We start from the raw sequence: 24,319 nt of genomic DNA on the forward strand, positions 1-24,319 counted from the left end.
GTATCTGTCTCATTTTTTTAAATGCGGTTCCCATTCACTTTAAATGAAAACACATTGACTTCAATTCATAAAGCATTACCGCATGTGGGAATGCAGAAAACAGCAGATTTTACCGAGCACTTCATGAAATGTCAATTCACTAAGGCTGTTACCGCATGGCAAGCTGGAATTACCGAGCAGTGAGGTAAATGATTGACTTGTGCAGCAAATACCTCAAGAAACAGTTCCCATTCATTGATCTAAGTTCTCATGCGAATAACTGCCGCCATCAATGAGATGGCACCATCATTCACAAAAACAGATACGGTACTTACACGTCCATGAATTACTTCCCGTTTGCATAGTAATATTACGCACAGTAAAGTTATGCACAAGGACATCTTGTGATCAAATAGTAAAATTACATCTACAAACATTTTTTTTCCATTAATAGACTTTTTTTTTACATTTAAAATTAACCCCTTACCTCCCCCAAAAATGTTTAATTTTTTTTTTAAATACATAAATAGTTACCTTAGGGACTTACATTTTTTAATATGTGTGTCAAGAGGATATATTACTGTTAATTTTTAAAATTATGGGCTTCTAAATAGTGACGGACGCAAAACTGAAAAAAAGGCACCTTTATTTCCAAATAAAATATTGGCGCCATACATTGTAGCTCTGCCTCTACTCGTGCCAATCTGCGCTGATCTCCGCCTCCTCCCACCCCTCTCAGTCTTCTTTAACTGAGAGGGGAGAGGCAGCGAACAGTGCAGATTGATAGGGCATCATGTAGCGCCAACTACATGATGCCCCCCCCCCCCCCTCCCTGCAGCGTCCGCCCGTACCTTACGATCGCCGCCGGCGCTTACCCTCATAAGGAAATCCCGTTTAGGTCCTTTAGGGCTTCCCCTGTCGCCATGACGATGATCGAGATGGGGTGGGGGGCGTTATACGGCGGGTAGCGGCACATCGGCGGCGATCATCCCCAACATGCAGCAAGCACTTGTGTTTTAAAAAAAAATAAATTATGAAAATCGGCCCAGCGGGGCCTGAGCGGCACCCTCCGGCGGTCATGGACGAGCTGAGCTTGTCCATACTGCCTAGGAGGTTAAACCCGAGACATAATATTCAATAAAAACATGTTTCCTACTTTTTATATGCCATACGCTTATCATATTTGCATTTGTGCATAAGTATTATTGATTTAGAAATTATAGGTTCCCAAAAGTACAGTTTTTGCTTTGTGAGCTGACTTTGCATTTTATTAACCTCCTTGCCGGTTATCCCGAGCTCAGCTTGGGGTAACCTGCGCAGGAGGATATCTCAGGCCCCGCTGGGCCGATTTGCATAATTTTTTTTCCCTACACGCAGCTAGCACTTTGCTAGCTGCGTGTAGGTCGCGATCGCCGCCGCTCGCCGCCGATTCGCCGCTACCCGCCGCGCCGAGCCGCCCCCCCCCCCAGACCCCTGCGCAGCCTGGCCAATCAGTGCCAGGCAGCGCTAAGGGGCGGATCGGAGTTCCCTCTGACGTCACGACGTCTATGACGTCATCCCGCCCGGTCGCCATGGCGACCGGGGAAGCCCTGCAGGAAATCCCGTTCTCAACGGGATTCCCTGCATACTCTGATCGCCGAAGGCGATCGGAGTGGGTGGGGGGATGCCGCCGCTTAGCGGCTATCATGTAGCGAGCCCTGGGCTCGCTACATGATTAAAAAAAAAAGTGCGGCGCTGCCTCCTTGCCGGATTTTTTAGACCGGCAAGGAGGTTAATAACTGGTTTTATTCATTATGTAGTGAAGGCAGACATGCTTTGACTCTCTGTCTGTGTTGAGCTGCTTCTCCACAGTCAGAGAATGTGTCACATTCCTCACTTGATACATTTAAGTAAACACAAGATAACAAGCTAAAGTTCTGATGCATCCACATTTCACTGCACTGAACTTTCAAGCTCTGTGTGTAACCCTTCCAATGCTGGTCTAGTAAAAAATAAATGCTGGTTGCATACAATATGCTGTAAATAATGTTTTAGAGCAAACATGAAATGCTGGGTTATATTCCGCTTTAAAGGGAAGAATCCCTGAAGGTGAAGTGGTTAAGGGCCCTTTTCCACTGAGATCGGTTTGCTTCAAATTTCATAACGCTAGTGATTTTTAGATCGCTAGGGTTGCTACTTTAACATAGGAATCGTGAAAAGTATTTTCCACTATCACAATTCAATTTTCTGTAAATCACTATTGCTTTTTGCAGAAATTTAAGCGCAACTGCATAACAAAATTGATGAAAAATCTCAATGGCAAGCGTTTGTGATTTTCTTTTACGATTGCTAGTGTGAAAGGGCCCTTACTGGTGACCAGGCTCCAGGTATCTCAGATAGGCTGGGGCAGGGGTAGGGAACCCTGGCTCCCCAGCTGTTAAAGGGACTCTGAGAACCTCTCATGGGTATGTCTTCAATTCCAACAAAGTCGTGCTATGACCCCTCTGGAGGAGCCTCTTGCAATGGCCATGCGTCACTTCCTCTTCCTGCTTTATTCAGTGATGCACTTCTCTAACAGAGAAGACAGGGGTGACCCGGAAGTTATAACATAGCCAAGATGGCAGCAACGATTTTTAAACTGAAATCGAACAAAAACTATTTGGTGTAGAACGGCGATTCAGGCATCAAATGAGAGGAGAGCATAAGTTACAGAAAGGTAGGCATCGTTAAGTACTTTGCAGTACTGGTCAGAGTCTCTAGGCATACCCATGAGAAGTGCTCGGAGTCCCTTTACGGTACTACAAGTCCCACAATGCATTGCAGGAGTCCGACGACCACAGTTATGATTAATAAAGACAAATGCATGCTGGGATTTGTAGTTTTATCACAGCTGGAGAGCCAAGGTTCCCTACCGCTGGGCTGGGCTATGAAACAGACAAGAGTGAACAACCCCATAGAAAAGCATGGGTCCTTTTAAAGGGACTCCGAGCTCACAATAAAAAAGAAAGTTGAACTCACCTGGGGCTTTCTCCAGCCCAGTGCTGGTCGGGAGGTCCCACGACGGCGTCCTGGCTCCTCTCCAACACCCCGATCCGGAATGGCTGACAGGCCGCAGCCCGGGCGACACTCTCCCGAGTGTCGGGCTGCTCCTTCCGCGTATGACGCGGATGACGTCACACGCCGGCCGCCTCGCATCATCACGGCGGCCGGCGTGAAAGTACTGCGCATGCGCGATTAAAGCGCGCATGCGCAGTACTTTCACGCCGGCCGCCGTGATGACTCGGGAGAGTGTCGCCCGGGCTGCGGCCTGTCAGCCATTCCGGATCGGGGTGTTGGAGAGGAGCCAGGACGCCGTCGTGGGACCTCCCGACCAGCACTGGGCTGGAGAAAGCCCCAGGTGAGTTCAACTTTCTTTTTTATTGTGAGCTCGGAGTCCCTTTAAGGCCTCCACTGGTCCAATGCCATCCAGCGTGCACCAGGCCTTATAATATGTACGCAAGCATAACTTGCCATTAAGGCAATCCTAGCATGCACTTCAGACAGACAGAATGCCATAATAGGACCTGCTATAAATGGAGGCATAGAAGATGGCTACAAGCAGTGATGAGACCTTTACCATCCCCGAGACAGCGAAATGAACAGAGCACAAGTGTTTTAAACGCAGAGCCCCCCCCCCCCCCCCCCCTTCTTATTTTTACTGCTGTGCTATTTTTTTTCTCTCTGCCCTGATTATGCAATTCGTTTGTGTCTATTGCCATCTGAAATCTTTACCCTCATTACAAGTATCCTGCTCTGGTAATAGAAGATGCAACACAGAATCTTCTTTCAGCTCTGCTATGAATTTTAATCCCTCTTAGGCCTCTTGCACACTGCAAGCGATTCAGATTCAGATTCCGCTTTTTAATCTGTTTTTACTTCCGATTCCGATTCAGATTTGCAGTTTGCTCCCTGCACACTGCAAATCGGAATCTGAATCGGAGGTAAAAACTGATTAAAAAGCGGAATCTGAATCGGAATCGCTTGCAGTGTGCAAGAAGCCATAAAACAATCGGCCTTGATGGCAGAGAGAGGAAAGATCAATGCAGTAAACAGGGCGGGCTGACATCAGAACCAGGCATGGCGGAGGGGGAGGAGGGGGGGGTACTGATAACACATGTAGAGTGCGTATTCTGATAAAATGTCATACATATATATACCCCATGTAAATGAAAGTGGAAGCCAGAGACAAGGAACACTGCGACTTGCTGATAAAACTGCCTGCTCTGATTATTTTATAGCCCCTTCTCACCTATTCTAGCCCCCCTTATCTCCCCAATAGTGCAAGAAATATGTCCGAAGTTAAATGTAAAATTATTGTAAACCCCTGAATGTCAGCGTCATGTGACTCGCTCCCCCTCCCCTACTAGGTCAGAGGGGTACTGCCTTCTAAGGGGAAGAGGAGACCGCACACAGAATGGGCAGGGGCTGCACATGTAAGAGGGGATGGCACACAGCATGGGAGGAGGGCTGCACATGGAAGAGGGGATGACACACAGCATTGGCAGGGGCTGCACATGGAAGAGGGGATGGCACACAGAATGGGCGGGGGCTGCACATGGAAGAGGGGACGGCACACAGAATGGGCAGAGGCTGCACATGTAAGAGGGGATGGCACACAGCATGGGAGGAGGGCTGAACATGGAAGAGGGGATGACACACAGAATGGGCAGGGGCTGCACATGTAAGAGGGGATGGCACACAGCATGGGAGGAGGGCTGAACATGGAAGAGGTGATGACACACAGCATGGACAGGGGCTGCACATAGAAGAGGGGATGGCACACAGAATGGGCGGGGGCTGCACATGGAAGAGGGGACGGCACACAGAATGGGCAGGGGCTGCACATGTAAGAGGGGATGGCACACAGCATGGGAGGAGGGCTGAACATGGAAGAGGTGATGACACACAGCATGGGCAGGGGCTGCACATGGAAGAGGGGACGGCACACAGAATGGGCAGGGGCTGCACATGGAAGAGGGGACGGCACACAGAATGGGCGGGGGCTGCACATAAAAGAGGGCACGGCACACAGAATGGGCGGGGGCTGCACATGGAAGAGGGGACGGCACACAGAATGGGCGGGGGCTGCACATGGAAAAGGGGACGGCACACAGAATGGGCAGGGGCTGCACATGGAAGATGGGACGGCACACAGAATGGGCGGGGGCTGCACATAGAATAGGGGACGGCACACAGCATGGGAGGGGAGCTGCACAGGGAATGGCAGAGACGCTACACAGGGAAGAGGGGACGGCACACAGAATGGGCGGGGGCTGCACATGGAAGAGGGGAAGGCACACAGAATGGGCAGGGGCTGCACATGGAAGAGGGGACGGCACACAGAATGCGCGGGGGCTGCACATGGAAGAGGGGACGGCACACAGAATGGGCATTGGCTGCACATGGAAGAGGGGACAGCACACAGAATGGGCTGCACATGGAAGTGGGGACGGCACACAGAATGGGCGGAGGCTGCACATGGAAGAGGAACCGGCACACACCATGGGCGGGGGCTGCACATGGAAGAGGGGAATGCACACAGAATGGGCAGGGGCTGCACATAGAAGAGGGGACGGCACACAGAATGGGCGGCGGCTGCACATGGAAGAGGGGACGGCACACAGAATGGGCGGCGGCTGCACATGGAAGAGGGGACGGCACACAGAATGAGCGGGGGCTGCACATGAAAGAGGGGACAGCACACAGCATGGGAGGAGGGCGGCACATGGAATGGGAGGGGCAGAGACGTATTTGCAGGTGTACAGGCCCATGGGCACTATGCCTGTACCAGCAAATAAATCACTTTCACTTCAAACACATGGCACCGGCTCCACTCTCCTCAGCCCGACCTCCCTCCCTTTGTCCCCATTCAGACCTCAAGATCAGCGGGACCCGAGCAGCACACAGTAACGCCGGGTTTCATATGCCGAAGTAACGTCACATGTCCCTTTCTGCATTTGAAGCCATTTGTGTGGTAGATGTGCGCAGCTTTGGGTCCCGCTGATCTAGAGGTCTGACCGTCGCTGCACTGATGAGGTCAGAACGGCGGCAGGCAAACAGCATGTGTGGGAGACACGCACTTGTCAGGCTTCGCAGCTGACTTACTTTTACTGCAGGCACCTTTCCACCTATACTGGCGAAACCTATCCACCTATACTGGAGACACCTATCCACCTATACTAAGAACACCTAGCCACCTATACTGGGAACACCTAGCCACCTATACTGGGAAAACCTAGCCACCTATACTGGGAAAACCTATCCACCTATACTGGGGACACCTATCCACCTATACTAGGGACACCTAACCACCTATACTGGGGAACCTATACTGGGGACACCTATTCACCTATACTGGGGGAACCTTTCCACCTATACTGGGGGCAATTATCTACCTATAGTAGGGGAATTTTTCCCCCTTTACTAGGGACACATACTGGGGGAACCTATACTGGGGGAACCTTTCCACCTATACTGGGGGAACCTTTCCACCTAATACTGTGGGAACCTTTTTACCTACACCAGGGCACCTTATTACCTATATGGGGGAACACCTTACTAACTATACTGGGATACTTTACTACCAAAACCGGAGGCCCCTTACAACCTATATATAAGGAACACTTGCCTACTAATTTTATTGTGAAGCATCTGGGTATTTAATTCTTGAAGCAGCTGACTAATTTATCTGGGTGCATGCGGCTACTTGATTCTATTATCTGGATGCATGTGACTACTTGCTTCTATTATCTGGGTGCATGTGGCTACTTGCTTCTATTATCTGGGTGCATGTGGCTACTTGATTCTATTATCTGGGTGCATGTGGCTACTTGATTCTATTATCTGGGTGCATGTGGCTACTTGATTCTATTATCTGGGTGCATGTGGCTACTTGATTCTATTATCTGGGTGCATGTGGCTACTTGATTCTATTATCTGGATGCATGCGGGCTTGATTCTATTATCTGGGTGCATGCGGCTACTTGATCCTATTAACTGGGTGCATGCGGCTACTTGATTCTATTATCTGGGTGCATGCGGCTACTTGATTCTATTATCTGGGTGCATGTGGCTACTTGATTCTATTATCTGGGTGCATGTGGCTACTTGATTCTATTATCTGGGTGCATGTGGCTACTTGATTCTATTATCTGGGTGCATGTGGCTACTTGATTCTATTATCTGGATGCATGCGACGACTTGCTTCTATTATCTGGGTGCATGCGGCTACTTGATTCTATTATCTGGGTGCATGTGGCTACTTGATTCTATTATCTGGGTGCATGTGGCTACTTGATTCTATTATCTGGGTGCATGTGGCTACTTGATTCTATTATCTGGGTGCATGTGGCTACTTGATGCTATTATCTGGGTGCATGTGGCTACTTGATTCTATTATCTGGGTGCATGTGGCTACTTGATTCTATTATCTGGATGCATGCGGGCTTGATTCTATTATCTGGGTGCATGCGGCTACTTGATCCTATTAACTGGGTGCATGCGGCTACTTGATCCTATTAACTGGGTGCATGCGGCTACTTGATTCTATTATCTGGGTGCATGTGGCTACTTGATCCTATTAACTGGGTGCATGCGGCTACTTGATTCTATTATCTGGGTGCATGCGGCTACTTGATTCTATTATCTGGATGCCTGTGGCTACTTGATTCTATTATCTGGGTGCATGTTGCTACTTGATTCTATTATCTGGGTGCATGTGGTTACTTGATTCTATTATCAGGGTGCATGCGGCTACTTGATCCTATTAACTGGGTGCATGCGGCTACTTGATTCTATTATCTGGGTGCATGTGGCTACTTGATCCTATTAACTGGGTGCATGCGGCTACTTGATTCTATTATCTGGATGCCTGTGGCTACTTGATTCTATTATCTGGGTGCATGTTGCTACTTGATTCTATTATCTGGGTGCATGTGGTTACTTGATTCTATTATCAGGGTGCATGTGGCTACTTGCTTCTATTATCTGGGTGCATGTGGCTACTTGATTCTATTATCTGGGTGCATGTGGCGACTTGATTCTATTATCTGGGTGCATGTGGCTACTTGCTTCTATTATCTGGGTGCATGTGGCTACTTGATTCTATTATCTGGGTGCATGTGGCTACTTGATTCTATTATCTGGGTGCATGTGGCTACTTGATTCTATTATCTGGGTGCATGTGGCTACTTGATTCTATTATCTGGGTGCATGTGGCTACTTGATTCTATTATCTGGGTGCATGTGGCTACTTGATTCTATTATCTGGGTGCATGTGGCTACTTGATTCTATTATCTGGGTGCATGTGGCTACTTGATTCTATTATCTGGGTGCATGTGGCTACTTGATTCTATTATCTGGATGCATGCGGGCTTGATTCTATTATCTGGGTGCATGCGGCTACTTGATCCTATTAACTGGGTGCATGCGGCTACTTGATTCTATTATCTGGGTGCATGCGGCTACTTGATTCTATTATCTGGGTGCATGTGGCTACTTGATTCTATTATCTGGGTGCATGTGGCTACTTGATTCTATTATCTGGGTGCATGTGGCTACTTGATTCTATTATCTGGGTGCATGCGACGACTTGCTTCTATTATCTGGGTGCATGCGGCTACTTGATTCTATTATCTGGGTGCATGTGGCTACTTGATTCTATTATCTGGGTGCATGTGGCTACTTGATTCTATTATCTGGGTGCATGTGGCTACTTGATTCTATTATCTGGGTGCATGTGGCTACTTGATGCTATTATCTGGGTGCATGTGGCTACTTGATTCTATTATCTGGGTGCATGTGGCTACTTGATTCTATTATCTGGATGCATGCGGGCTTGATTCTATTATCTGGGTGCATGCGGCTACTTGATCCTATTAACTGGGTGCATGCGGCTACTTGATCCTATTAACTGGGTGCATGCGGCTACTTGATTCTATTATCTGGGTGCATGTGGCTACTTGATCCTATTAACTGGGTGCATGCGGCTACTTGATTCTATTATCTGGGTGCATGCGGCTACTTGATTCTATTATCTGGATGCCTGTGGCTACTTGATTCTATTATCTGGGTGCATGTTGCTACTTGATTCTATTATCTGGGTGCATGTGGTTACTTGATTCTATTATCAGGGTGCATGCGGCTACTTGATCCTATTAACTGGGTGCATGCGGCTACTTGATTCTATTATCTGGGTGCATGTGGCTACTTGATCCTATTAACTGGGTGCATGCGGCTACTTGATTCTATTATCTGGATGCCTGTGGCTACTTGATTCTATTATCTGGGTGCATGTTGCTACTTGATTCTATTATCTGGGTGCATGTGGTTACTTGATTCTATTATCAGGGTGCATGTGGCTACTTGCTTCTATTATCTGGGTGCATGTGGCTACTTGATTCTATTATCTGGGTGCATGTGGCGACTTGATTCTATTATCTGGGTGCATGTGGCTACTTGCTTCTATTATCTGGGTGCATGTGGCTACTTGATTCTATTATCTGGGTGCATGTGGCTACTTGATTCTATTATCTGGGTGCATGTGGCGACTTGATTCTATTATCTGGGTGCATGTGGCTACTTGATTCTATTATCTGGGTGCATGCGGCTACTTGATTCTATTATCTGGGTGCATGCGGCTACTTGATTCTATTATCTGGGTGCATGCGGCTACTTGATTCTATTATCTGGGTGCATGCGGCTACTTGATTCTATTATCTGGGTGCATGCGGCTACTTGATTCTATTATCTGGGTGCATACGGCTACTTGCTTCTATTATCTGGGTGTATGCGGCTACTTGCTTCTATTATCTGGGTGCATGTGGCTACTTGATTCTATTATCTGGGTGCATGCGGCTACTTGATTCTATTATCAGGGTGCATGTGGCTACTTGATTCTATTATCTGGGTGCATGCGGCTACTTGATTCTATTATCTGGATGCATGTGACTACTTGCTTCTATTATCTGGGTGCATGTGGCTACTTGATTCTATTATCTCGGTGCATGTGGCTACTTGATTCTATTATCTGGGTGCATGTGGCTACTTGATTCTATTATCTGGATGCATGCGGGCTTGATTCTATTATCTGGGTGCATGCGGCTACTTGATCCTATTAACTGGGTGCATGCGGCTACTTGATTCTATTATCTGGGTGCATGTGGCTACTTGATCCTATTATCTGGGTGCATGCGGCTACTTGATTCTATTATCTGGGTGCATGCGACGACTTGATTCTATTATCTGGGTGCATTCGGCTACTTGATTCTATTATCTGGGTGCATGTGGCTACTTGATTCTATTATCTGGGTGCATGCGGCTACTTGCTTCTATTATCTGGGTGCATGCGGCTACTTGATTCTATTATCTGGATGCATGCGGCTACTTGCTTCTATTATCTGGATGCATGCGGCTACTTGATTCTATTATCTGGGTGCATGCGGCTACTTGATTCTATTATCTGGATGCATGCGGCTACTTGCTTCTATTATCTGGGTGCATGCGGCTACTTGCTTCTATTATCTGGGTGCATGCGGCTACTTGATTCTATTATCTGGATGCATGCGGCTACTTGCTTCTATTATCTGGGTGCATGCGGCTACTTGCTTCTATTATCTGGGTGCATGCGGCTACTTGATTTTATTATCTGGGTGCATGCGGCTACTTGATTCTATTATCTGGATGCATGCGGCTACTTGATTCTATTATCTGGATGCATGCGGCTACTTGATTCTATTATCTGGGTGCATTCGGCTACTTAATTCTATTATCTGGGTGCATGCGGCTACTTGATTTTATTATCTGGGTGCATGTGGCTACTTGATTCTATTATCTGGATGCATGCGGCTACTTGATTCTATTATCTGGATGCATGCGGCTACTTGATTCTATTATCTGGGTGCATTCGGCTACTTAATTCTATTATCTGGGTGCATGCGGCTACTTGATTCTATTATCTGGGTGCATGTTGCTACTTGATTCTATTATCTGGGTGCATGTGGCTACTTGATTCTATTATCTGGGTGCATGTGGCTACTTGATTCTATTATCTGGGTGCATGTTGCTACTTGATTCTATTATCTGGGTGCATGTGGCTACTTGATTCTATTATCTGGATGCCTGCGGCTACTTGCTTCTATTATCTGGGTGCATGCGGCTACTTGCTTCTATTATCTGGGTGCATGTGGCTACTTGATTCTATTATCTGGGTGCATGCGGCTACTTGCTTCTATTATCTGGGTGCATGTGGCTACTTGCTTCTATTATCTGGGTGCATGCGACGACTTGATTCTATTATCTGGGTGCATGCGGCTACTTGCTTCTATTATCTGGGTGCATGCGACGACTTGATTCTATTATCTGGGTGCATGTGGCTACTTGATTCTATTATCTGGGTGCATGTTGCTACTTGATTCTATTATCTGGGTGCATGTGGCTACTTGATTCTATTATCTGGATGCCTGCGGCTACTTGCTTCTATTATCTGGGTGCATGCGGCTACTTGCTTCTATTATCTGGGTGCATGTGGCTACTTGATTCTATTATCTGGGTGCATGCGGCTACTTGCTTCTATTATCTGGGTGCATGTGGCTACTTGCTTCTATTATCTGGGTGCATGCGACGACTTGATTCTATTATCTGGGTGCATGCGGCTACTTGCTTCTATTATCTGGGTGCATGTTGCTACTTGATTCTATTATCTGGGTGCATGCGACGACTTGATTCTATTATCTGGGTGCATGCGGCTACTTGATTCTATTATCTGGGTGCATGCGACGACTTGATTCTATTATCTGGGTGCATGCGGCTACTTGATTCTATTATCTGGATGCATGCGGCTACTTGATTCTATTATCTGGGTGCATGCGGCTACTTGATTCTATTATCTGGGTGCATGTTGCTACTTGATTCTATTATCTGGGTGCATGTGGCTACTTGATTCTATTATCTGGATGCATGCGGCTACTTGATTCTATTATCTGGGTGCATGTTGCTACTTGCTTCTATTATCTGGGTGCATGTGGCTACTTGATTCTATTATCTGGATGCCTGCGGCTACTTGCTTCTATTATCTGGGTGCATGCGGCTACTTGATTCTATTATCTGGGTGCATGTGGCTACTTGATTCTATTATCTGGGTGCATGCGGCTACTTGCTTCTATTATCTGGGTGCATGCGGCTACTTGATTCTATTATCTGGATGCATGCGGCTACTTGATTCTATTATCTGGATGCCTGCGGCTACTTGATTCTATTATCTGGGTGCATGTTGCTACTTGATTCTATTATCTGGGTGCATGCGGCTACTTGATCCTATTATCTGGGTGCATGTGGCTACTTGCTTCTATTATCTGGGTGCATGCGGCTACTTGATTCTATTATCTGGATGCATGCGGCTACTTGATTCTATTATCTGGATGCCTGCGGCTACTTGATTCTATTATCTGGGTGCATGTTGCTACTTGATTCTATTATCTGGGTGCATGTGGCTACTTGATTCTATTATCTGGATGCATGCGGCTACTTGATTCTATTATCTGGGTGCATGTTGCTACTTGCTTCTATTATCTGGGTGCATGTGGCTACTTGATTCTATTATCTGGATGCCTGCGGCTACTTGCTTCTATTATCTGGGTGCATGCGGCTACTTGCTTCTATTATCTGGGTGCATGTGGCTACTTGATTCTATTATCTGGGTGCATGCGGCTACTTGCTTCTATTATCTGGGTGCATGTGGCTACTTGCTTCTATTATCTGGGTGCATGCGACGACTTGATTCTATTATCTGGGTGCATGCGGCTGCTTGATTCTATTATCTGGGTGCATGTGGCTACTTGATTCTAATATCTGGGTGCATGCGGCTACTTGATTCTAATATCTGAAGGCATGTGTAATTCTGTATTTGGGGAACCCAGAGGGTTGTCCTGATAATGAGAGGGGAGCTCTGTCTATGAGGGGGGGGGGGGGGGCAATTTCAGTGCTTGCCATGGGCACTATTATACCTAGATATGCCTCTGGGGAGGGGGGTTGCACATGAAAGAAGAAACGGCACATGGAGTTGGAGGGGGGCTGCACATGGAATGGGAGAGAGGCTGCACATGGAAAAAGGAGCGGCACATGGAATGGAAGGGGGGCTGGACATGGAAGAAGAAACAGCACACAAAATTGAGGGGGAGCTAACGTTGGAAGAAGGAATTGCGCATGTAATGGAACAGGGGCTGCACAGGAAAAGGGGGTTGCGCCTAGAATGGGAGCCACACATGGAAGAAGGAACGGTACATGGAATGGGAGGGGGGCTGCACATAGATCTTATAGATGGAAGAGGGGGCTGCACATGGAATGGGAGGGGGGCTGCACATTGATCTTATAGATGGAAGAGGGGGCTGCACATGGAATGGGAGCTGCACATTGATCTTATAGATGGAAGAGGGGGCTGCACATGGAATGGGAGGGGGGCTGCACATGGATCTTATAGATGGAAGAGGGGGCTGCACATGGAATGGGAGGGGGGCTGCACATTGATCTTATAGATGGAAGAGGAGGCTGCACATGGAATGGGAGGGGGGCTGAACATGGAAGAAGGAACGGTGCATGGAATGGGAGAGGGGCTGCAGATGGAAGAGGAGGCTGCACATGGAATGGGAGGGGGGCTGAACATGGAAGAAGGAACGGTGCATGGAATGGGAGAGGGGCTGCAGATGGGAGAGGGGCTGCAGATGGAAGAGGGGGCAGCACATGGAATGGGCACTGCTGTACATAGAAGAGGAGCCACAAGAATATTAGCCTCAGGGAAAATGATAAATTTGGCCTTGGGCCTATAGCAAATCACACAGCGCACAGGAAAAACGCAATGCATGGAGAGGGTGCAGGGAAGGCGGGTATATTTTGAGGGTGGTGGATTCCCATCACCTATTGGGTAGAGTGGGGTTAGGGGCAGCAAGCTGGGAGCCAATAAGAAGAATTCCTGGAATGGGATATCCAACCCAATTGCAAGAAAGGCTCAGACACACTGCAGAGCGCTTTTGATCAGTTTTCATTTTTAAAAACATGCTCTCATTGATTTGCATTAAAATAGCAGTAATTTGCAGCAAAATTTACACCAATGCAAGTCAATGGGAGCGTCAAAACAAATCGAAAAGTGCTCTGCAGTGTATTTCAGCACTTAGTAGATGGTCTGGAGAAGGGATAGTAGACACTAGGGAAGAATAATGAGATGCAAATAATTCAAAGTTGATGCAGAATTTTGCAAACGTATGCATCTTGAAAAAAAAGGGCAATTTGATCCAATGGAAGTGGAATTCAATTGGTCCTTTTTGAAGTTGCATAAAGCTGCATACAGAATTTGCCTAATCCTGCAACAACATTACATGTCATCAAGCATCCCTAGTAGACACTGGTAGGTTTTAGGAACTCACATAAGATTGTATGAATGGTACTGCCTTGCAGTCACTTCAGATGTAGCATGCAGAGATGTAGAGAAAGCAGGCAGTACCTTTTACAGAGACAGTCTCCTCGCTCACGTCTTCCTTGATATCCAAGAAATCGCTGGACTCCTGCGTCAACAGATACAAATTGATTAAAGGGGGATTCCGCTTTGTAATGTGTATTTCAACCAAAATTCTAAACTCATATTATAATGTTACAATGACTTCCTGACCGCAAGCAAATTGACACACACACACACACGTTCAAGTTTTAGGAAAAAAATTATCGCAAACGTTGAAACTGTTGGTTAGACTACCCTCCTGCATGGCAACCTTTCACTCAATCAACTTTTCACTCAGAAACCAGGAAAAATTGATTGACTTGCGTATAAGCTCCCTCCCATTCCAGCATAGCCCCCTCCACAGTAGCCAGATGAGCCCCCAGTACAAATTCCCTCTCCCCATAGCCAGATGTGCCCCAGGATGATACAGCTGTGTATCAATACACCACAGCGATTGCCACACAGGAAGAATCCACACCACAAGCCAGGGGACACAGGTAGTCTTGAGCAACGCACTCTACACACCATGTTGCAGGGGATGGGGGGCACAGACAGAGCAGGGAGCCAGCTGGCAAGAGCAGGATCATTAGTGCACGATCCTTACGCTCCTCTGCCAGTAACAAAACCTGCTCCACCATTCATTCTGCTCCACTGACTCGCATATAAGCCGAGGGGGTAACTTTTCAGCACATTTTTTTGTGCTGAAAAATTAGGCTTATACATCAGTATATAAGGTAACTACATTTCCCATGCACTGATGAGGATGATTCAATACGAAACAGTCTGCATGCATGTTGGATTATCGCGGCTCTGTACAAATTAACAAGCTGACGCATCATTGCATTCGAGCGGTTCTGGAGGTGTGTTTAGCTTCTAGGGACGACAATGGTTAATTTGCATATTTCATCAGTGATGTAGGAGACATCTCGGAGCTCACTCCATCCTGAATTATCGCAAATACTGAAAGCTCAATAAACTGAAAGCTCAAAAAACAAACAGTTTTTTACTTCAGTATATTCATTAGCACTAATGTCGCATCCCCGTGGCTGAAACGCTATTAAATCATCCCAAAGGGCCCTTTTCCACCTGCAGTCGCTAGCGTTCACGCTGAACGCTAGCGATTGCTGAATCGCAAAACCGGCGATTCCCCGACGTTTTGTGGCCGCGATTTTGCTATGCTATGCACTGCATAGCAAAATCGCGGCAAATATCGCTCCGCCGCGCGTTCGCGTTCGGGTAAAAAAACGAATCGCGGTAGTGGAAATGACCTACCGCGATTCCTATGTTAAAAAGCAAACCGTAGCGATTGTAAAATCGCTAGCAGTTTGCGACTTTGCGATTCAGCCAGCGCAAACACGCTGGTGGAAAAGGGCCCAAAATCCTCGGGGGAAGATTTGGGCAGTGCTTACCTGTAGAGGCAGAGCTTTTGGCAGTAGCTCTGCCTCTACTCCAGTCAACCTGCGCTGATCGCCACCTCTCCCCGCCTCTCTGTCTTCTTTCACTGAGAGGGGCGGGGGAGAGGCGGAGATACGTGCTGACTGACGTGCATGGAGGCAGAGCTACAAGCCCAAAGCTCTGCCTGTCCGGGCAGCAAAATCCACGACCAGGAAGATCAAGTGATCATCATTTGCAGTTTAGCATCACAATTACCACTGAACACCACATTGCTGCTTACACCTGCATTTACCACACTTTATTTTGCTAGACTCCAGTATTTCTTTTCGTTAATTACATAAATAAACAAAACAAGCACAATACAGTTACAGATTGTGAGAATTCTACAAAAATACAAAACAAAAAAACATCACAATTCCATATACGGTATATTATTTTCTCCACACCCCAATCCCATTGAGCAGCTGTGTGGGATATACTGGAAACAAAAGTCTGATTCATGTGGGCTCCTAATAGCAAATTAACCTCCTTGGCGGTAATGGCGAGCCCAGCTCATCCATTACCACCGGAGGGCGCCGCTCAGGCCCCGCTGGGCGATTTTGCTAAAAAAAATTTAAACACGCAGCAAGCAATTTGCTTGCTGCGTGTTTACACCGCTCGCCGCGTTATAGGCCCCCCCCATCCCCCGAGACCCCGTGCGCAGCCTGGCCAATCAGTGCCAGTCAGCGCTGAGGGGTGGATCGGGACTCCTGTTGACGTCATTACGATCGTCGCCATGGCGACGGGGAAGCCCTAAAGGAAATCCCGTTCAGACCGCCAGCGGTGATCGGAAGGGTGGGAGGGATGCCGCAGGGAGGGGGGAATCATGTAGCTAGCTCTAGGCTAGGCAGATACCACAGGAATATTTCAGAGGCCATTCAGGGAGTCAGATCACTTGTTACCACAAGGGGGACCTACATAATATTAAAGTGGTTTAGTGCTTTAACTATTCATTGCATACAGTATATCATGTTAACCACTGACATAGGGATCATTATAGCAGGCATAGTGCCTGCTATGGGGTCCAAAGCCAAGGAGGACCAGGTCTCAGCTACGGAGGTGGCAATAAGAGTCCACGAGGCACAGCCCCTGAACTGCAGTGCGGCAAGCGGAGCAGTGAAGTGGCTTATCTCTCTAGGCTCCAGCGGCGCAGTGATCAATCTTCCTCCTCGGCAATCCTGTCTCCAGCGGCGTCTTTCATCACCAAGATGGCACGCCTGGAAAGAAGGTGGACTGCGTATGTCGCTGGGGCTTAGCAAGGAGAGTCACTTCACCCATACAATCCATTTCCCACCCTGGATACCAAATATTGGGGCTGCTCTGGCTACCAAATACTGAGGCCCCGCTGGCTACTAGGTACTGGGAGACTACCTCTGGCTACAAAGAGAGGGAAGAGCAACACAAGAGAAGTGGGTGTGTCCATTGAGAAGCAGAGAAAGGAGTGAGCACGGAGGGGAATAGAGGGAAAACATTTAGACCACTCCCACCCCTGGCTGCAGTGCATCCTGAGTAACTTACATTGGTCATTTGCGCCAGGTCCCTTGTGAGCTCCACTCGGGACTCGAAATTCTCCATGACTTTCTGCAGATCTTCCAGTGCTTTCCTGACATCTGAAATGTAACAAGAAGACGCGTTAGACAAGACAGACTGGAATCATACTAAAATGTACCGCTACAACTCCGCCCATTACCTCCAGGACATGAAAAAAACCTACACGCTTCTTGTGTTTACAAGTTATTTAGCGTCACATAAGTGAGAGGGAGAAGGTTTTCAGTTAGGCCAGTCATCAATACATTCAATGGTTTTACTTAGATCCTGTAATTGCGTGAAAAGTGCTGCAGGCATCGCCAACGCTATGCTCTCTCACACCAACCTATAGCTTACATACCTGGGTGAGAAAACCCCTCCCCTTGTTTATACACGCTGACTAAACAGAGGGAGGGGCCTGAGCTGGATGTACCTCCCCTGACTTACCCCCGAAATAGTGGCAGTCTAGATTCAATCTTTATAAATAAGAGATATTAGTTTGTCTTCCATCGAAGACACGGTGTGTGTGGTGGGACACATTCTGGTGAGCAGAGGACTATGGGTAAAAACTGATCCTGAACGGATTATCATTATTGATTTTTTATAGCGCCAGCATCTTCCTTAGCGCTGTACTATTTACTGACATGTAAAACAGAGGTGGAGGTGCCCAATGCATTAAGATATTCAAATAAAGCTGGTGCTGATCTTATAAACAGAGCGGTACTCTAGCTTTCTTGAAGAATTTGGACCAGGATATTAAAAACAGTTCTTTGATTTGAGCACACAAAATTAACAACGCGTTTTGCGGGTACTTGCCCGCTTCCTCAGGTCAGTGAAAAAACAGGTGCCTGCTATGGCTGTGTAGCAAGCATGAGCGCCTCCCCATAGAACGTACTACTCCGACATAAGCACTTTGCTTAAAGCACACTTAAACTGAAAGGAATATGGAGGCTGGCAAATATATTTCCTTTAAAACAATGCAGATTGCTTGGCTGTCCTGATGATGATCCTCCGTCTTAATACGCTTAACCACTGTCCTGAACAACCATGCGGCTCAAGTGCTCTGACTGAAGTGTGACTGTGTGAGCTGCATGCTTGCTGTGTGAACCAGATACTACTGCAGCCAAATAGAACAGCAGGACTGCCAGGCAACTGGTAATGTTTAACCACATAGGTCTATCTGGACGGATATATCCGTATCCGTCCAGATAGCCAGCCCTGCTGCACACACAGTTCCCATCCATTGATCTATGCCCCCGTGAGAAAAACCTGACGGCTTCTTTCAAAAGCCGCTATTTTTCTGTTTCACGTCATCCCTTCAGTTCCTGTAAGCAAGAGCTCTCGCTTACAGGATGAAAAACCAAAAAATGACTGTGGCCATCTTGTGGTCAAATAGTAAAACTACATCTACATACATTTTTTCAAAAATATACACAATCAATTACATTTAAAATTACTTTTAACACCCCCCCCCCCCCACACACACACACTCCAAAAAAAAACCAAATAAGATTTTTAATTACAAAAAAAAAAAAAAAAAAGTTAGCGAAGAGACTGAACTTTAACATGCACGTCAAGAGTATCCTCTATAATAAAACCTGTGTCCCCACGTTACGCTGTCCCTGCGTAGCTTGGCCCGCGCTTTTTTGCTACTGCGCATGTGCACAGCGCGGACCCAGCCTCACAGAGACAGGACGACGGGGCCAGGGAGCCGGGCGGGCGTGTGAGTGAGTGGGTGGCTGGGTGTGCGCGCGGCGGATGCACGTGCACGCACAGTAACATGCAGGGGGCACCAAGGAGAAACAGACCCTAGAGTGTGTTTGTGTGTGTGTGTGTGTCATGCAGGGAGGGACACAGAGACTGTAGAGCGGAGGGAGGGCAGGGCCAGAAGCTGTGGGCTTGTGCGCGTGTGCACGAACGGCGGGCGTGTGCACGAGCAGCGTGCAGGCGCCCTGGAGGAGTGCAGGCAGACCTAGCCCGTTTTTAAAAGGGCTAAAGTTAATAGTATTACTATAATTTTTTAAATTACAAGCTTGTAAATAGTGACGGACGCAAAACTAAAAAAATGCACCTTTATTTCTAAATAAAAAGTCGGCGCCATACATTGTTATAGGGACATAATTTAAATGGTGTAATAACTGGGACAAATGGGCAAATAAAATACGTGGGTTTTAATTATGGTAGCATGTATTATTTTAAAGCTATAATGGCTGAAAACTGAGAAATAATGAATTTTTTCAAATTTTTTCTTAACATTCCCATTAAAATGCATTTAGAAAAAAATAATTCTTAGCACAATGTACCACCCAAAGAAAGCCTAATTGGTGGCTGAAAAAAAGATCTAGTTCAATTAATTGTGATAAGTAGTGATAAAGTTATTGGCGAATGAATGGGAGGTTAAAGTTGCTCGGATGCATAAAGTGAAACGACACCGAAGGCTGAAGTGGTTAAAGGGAAATACAGTATATGAGGCACCCTCCATATCTCTCTCACTACAGGTGTACTTTAAAGTGAACTTGAGGGGAACCTCAGCTTTCAGATTTCACATGCCTAAGAAGAGTAAAGCGTCTGGATCCTCCAGAACACCACCGCTGCCTGGAATCCTCCTTCACATTGTGATTACCCTCCTCTTCCTGCGCAGGCTCAGCCGTGCTTACACAGGCGCATTGCAGCCGCACTTATGCCTGAAGAGAAGCACGGTCGCAAGCTTGAAATCTGATTTCTTTGGAAGGTCTTTGCTTGGCAACGTGGCACGGTGTGTACCTCTTAGGTAAGCATTTGATTTTTGACCCAAGGTTCATCTCAGGTACACCTTAGATCAGGGATTCTCAAACTGGGTGCCCCAGCACCCTTGTGCGCCTCGAGCACCTGCTAGGGGGTTCCTTGGCCTTCATCCCTATCCTTTGTGCATTGCCATCAGGTAATGTAATCACACATTGATGTACAATGCAGCTGCATTACCTGCCAGTTCACCTTTAGTCCATAGTTGAAGTTGGACATCAGAGGAATCGAGGTGGAGTGATGGATCAGTGCACCTTGGCCTGGATTGGTAAGGAAACATTTGTCCAGCTAATGGGGGTCACTTACAATCTGGAGTGGGTGCTGAGGAGATGCTGTATAATTAAAGAAGGTGTTACTAATTGCAGTCCCCATGTAGGGAAATGTTTATGAGCTCCACTACTATGTTCATTCAGGAGAGATGCTGTGTAATGGGTTGGGTATTGCTTATTGGGTAATGCTGCCTAACATGGGGGTCGCTGATTATTTGGAAAGGGGAGGGCACGAGGGGAGGGGCAGTCATTGAATACTTGGAGGAGGGATGCTGCCTAATAATCATCATTAGCTACTTGGAGGAGGCTTAGCTGCCTAATAAAGGGTCATAACGTCATTTCTGTAGTTGTTTTGCCAAGGGGGTGCCTTGGGAAAAAAATTGTGAGGACCACTGCTTAGATGTAAACCTGTGAAACCCGTTGAGTTAGAGTTAAATGAAACACTCCATAACCATTTCTAGTGGCGTTAGTCAGAGATAAGTGGTCCCCATCTTTCCTCCTTTATCATCATCCCTGGACTCCTCCAATCTTCTTGTGGTCTTCATGCGTCAGCTTGCCGAGCTTATAAACCTGGACAACGCTTCTTTTTGTGCAAAATAATACCTTCTCTAGATATGAACACCGCTAGGAATGGAAGTCCAGGTAAGTGGTTCTTTCAAACCTTTCAGCCATATTTTTATCACCACCGGGTGCCTCGGAAAGCAGAAGCTCCATGCAGACGTGGCTGTAGAGTGTGTCCAGCTACTTTCAGACGTGCAGCGTACACAAATATATCTATATCATTTCCAGGCAGCCTTTTAAGTCTACAAGAAGTGCGCTATTTTATGTTTTCCCAGCCCCGCCGCAGAGCAGCTCCAGCGACAAATAAATAAGCAAATAAAAAATAAGATTGAGCCCAACTTGTACAACAAACACAATAGAAAAGTACATGCAAACCAGATTAAGCGCCATCCTTTATTGGCTGGAGTTGGGCGTTTGCTTCTTACTTATTGAAAAATGCGGCTCTTTCCCCAGACGGATGATAATGTTTCACTTTGGAAATAAATTTCAATTGTGTATTTGCAGATTGGTGTAAACACCACACATCTCCCTCTTCCCGGAGAAAAAATATATATATGTCTATACGGCACGCGGTAATCTTTTTAGCAAAGCGAAAAAAAAACTGAATTCCTTCCCCCGGAATAATCAGCCATGTGGCTCCCGCTCCCCCGCCGTCTATTCGATTTTAATGCTGCGCATAGAAGTTGTTTTTCTGTGAATTATGGGTGTTTTAAATGGAAGAGTTTTAAAGTTTGCATCTGTTTTTTGTTCCTGGCTGTGGAAAATGCTGCGTAAGGACGACTCGCTGGGGTGGGAGCGGAAGCCAGGCAGGTGAACAGTCCTACACAATGCGCTCCCCGCTAACACCAAGGTGCATTTAAAGGGGAAGGCAAATTAACCACGTCAGGACCAAACATTTTCACATATCAGCACTGCTCCCATTCATTTGCCAATAACTTTATTACTACTAATCACACCTAAATGATCTATATATTGTTTTTTTTTTTTCAGGACAAATTAGGCTTTTAGTGTGTGATAATTTTGTTTAGTAATTTCCTTATTTTCAATGCATTTTAAAGGGAAAAAAACAGAAAAACCCACTACTACTCCATTTACATCCATTCTAGCTTTACAATAAACAGTGCTAACTATGTTAAACACACAAATGAGATTTGCTTATTCATCCTGGCTATAACAACGTTTAGATTATGTTGCTAGCACAATGTATGGTGACAATATTGTATTTGGAAATTTAAAAAAAGGTGTCTTGTTTTTGCTTTTTTGTTGTACACCATTGAAGATTATAAAAATTGTAAAATTTTAAATATGTGCAAACACATACAAATAGGAAGTACATTTTTTTTTCCAGAGTAAAATGAGCCATAAATTACTTTTCTTCTATGTTGCTGTCACTTACAGTAGGTAGTAGAAGTCTGACAGAAGCGACAGGTTTTGGACTAGTCCATCTCTTCAAAGGGGATTCTCAGGGATTTATTCATTTTCAAAAGCAGTTAGTGAATGGCAGTTGCTCTGTCCAACTGCCAAAAAAACTGTGCAGCGAGCAGAGAAGCTGGCCAGCATCATTGTTTAAAACCTTTTTAGGGAATATCCTTCTAAACAATAAAAGCCTTGCTGAGAATCCTCTATGAAGATATGGACTAGTCCAAAACCTGTCACGTCTGTCAGATTTCTGCTACCTACTGTAAGTGACAGCAACATAGGAGAAAAGTAAAGTAATCTATGGCTCATTTTACTCTGGAAAAAACATACTTCTTATTTGGTTACGATTGCACACATTTTAAATTGTTCAATTTTTTGCCATAGTGCCCCTTTAAAAAGCCAAGTTCCTAATATATGTTGTTCCCTTCATATTCTGTCCTTTTGTTTTCAATTTATTTTGGTACAGAATATGCTAAAATGTAATTACCTTTGATTCAGTTTGCGACTAAAAAGAATACACATGGGCCTCAACCCTAAAACTTTCTATTCGACTACTTATCACGGTTAAAATGTTACTACATATGTTTCTAGTAGTTTTGCTAAAACTTTACCAAATTTGATCATAATTCTGAAAATGACTTCTGTTGGACTGAGTTAGTCCGTACCTATTTTTATGTGACGTGTGTCCAAGCTTTAAGACCCACCAAAATGTATTCTACAACTTGTCACAATTAAAATGATACCACATGATCGCACAGGTGTCCAACACAAGGCCCGTGGGAAGAATGGACCCCATCCTTGCCATTTTTGGGGTCCTTCAGAGCTTCAAACATGCCGCATTGTAAGCAGTAAAAACAGCAGCACATGGCCTTCCTATCCAGAGGAGCACACTGGTAACAGTGTTTCTGGTTGAAACATCGTCAGTCTGAGGTGGGGTGCAACAACAACCCATAGGACCCCTCAGCATAATTACCATGGGGCCACCTCTTGGGATCCAACCCCCCTTCTGTGGCTGGTAACACCCCCCCCCCCCCCCCCCCCAAGCTTACCCAAGAGATTATGGGGGAACTGAAGGCTATTATCTTACATTGGGCCTTGTTTCATCTTGATCCTTTTCTGCCGAAGCAGCACTGGGGCAGGTAAATGTTAAACTGCCCCACAAATACTCTGCAGAAGGGGGGGGGGGAATGGAGTGGGTCCCCCATATTCAGTATAGTTATGCCCCTCAGTTGGAGACTGTTCAAACTTGATAAACAATTTGGCCCGCAACTTCACCCTACAGACTGAAGGGAAAGTCTAATTTGCAGTCCTGGATTGTTAACCCTTACAGTGAGAAAAAAAAAAAGGAACACAGCCTTGCTCTATGCAGGTTTGGGACTGTACATACACTTATACATATTTATATCAACCCCTTAATATTCTTACATTGCGGAGCATTTCTTGTGCAGTTTGTGTGTATTAGGTCTCATTTTCAAATGAGTCGTAAAATGTGTTACTGGGAGTCTTTTGCGGATCAGGTTATTTAGAAGTCACGATCGGCAAGAGTCTTATAGATACCGGTCTGTAGGTTAGTGTTAGGCAATTAGCGGAGGAGTTAAGTTCAGGCATTAGGTTGGGGGGTTAAGGTTAGGCACTTACAGGAAGGGGGGTGTTAGGTATTAAGTAGGGGGTCTTTTTTCAGGCCCTTATTAAAGAGGTTAGGGTTAGGAGTTAGGTGGGATTATTAGGCCTAGGCACCTACAGGGGAGGGTTATTAGGATTAGGCATAGGGTGGTGGTGGTGATAGCGGAGGGTTATTAGGGTTATGCACTAGGTGGTGGTAGTAGAGGAGGGTTATTAGTGTTA

The 24,319-nt window shown here is 46.3% G+C and overlaps 1 protein-coding gene and 1 long non-coding RNA gene across 2 annotated transcripts in view; one reads left to right on the plus strand and one right to left on the minus strand.

The window, feature by feature from the left end:
• The window catches only part of LOC137538755 (uncharacterized), a 353,414-nt gene that overhangs the window by 304,962 nt on the left and 24,133 nt on the right, over window positions 1–24,319 (plus strand). The window lies entirely within an intron of this gene.
• URI1 (URI1 prefoldin like chaperone) overlaps window positions 1–24,319 on the minus strand; it is a 178,994-nt gene that overhangs the window by 20,101 nt on the left and 134,574 nt on the right. Inside the window, exons 5-6 of the mRNA XM_068261065.1 lie at window positions 17,436–17,527; window positions 14,490–14,550 (exon numbers count right to left, since the gene is read on the minus strand). Of these exons, the coding sequence (XP_068117166.1) occupies window positions 14,490–14,550; window positions 17,436–17,527 (153 nt within the window). The remainder of the gene's footprint in view (window positions 1–14,489; window positions 14,551–17,435; window positions 17,528–24,319) is intronic.

Source organism: Hyperolius riggenbachi, chromosome 11 (assembly GCF_040937935.1).
Source record: "Hyperolius riggenbachi isolate aHypRig1 chromosome 11, aHypRig1.pri, whole genome shotgun sequence".
Taxonomy (NCBI): Eukaryota; Metazoa; Chordata; class Amphibia; order Anura; family Hyperoliidae; genus Hyperolius; species Hyperolius riggenbachi.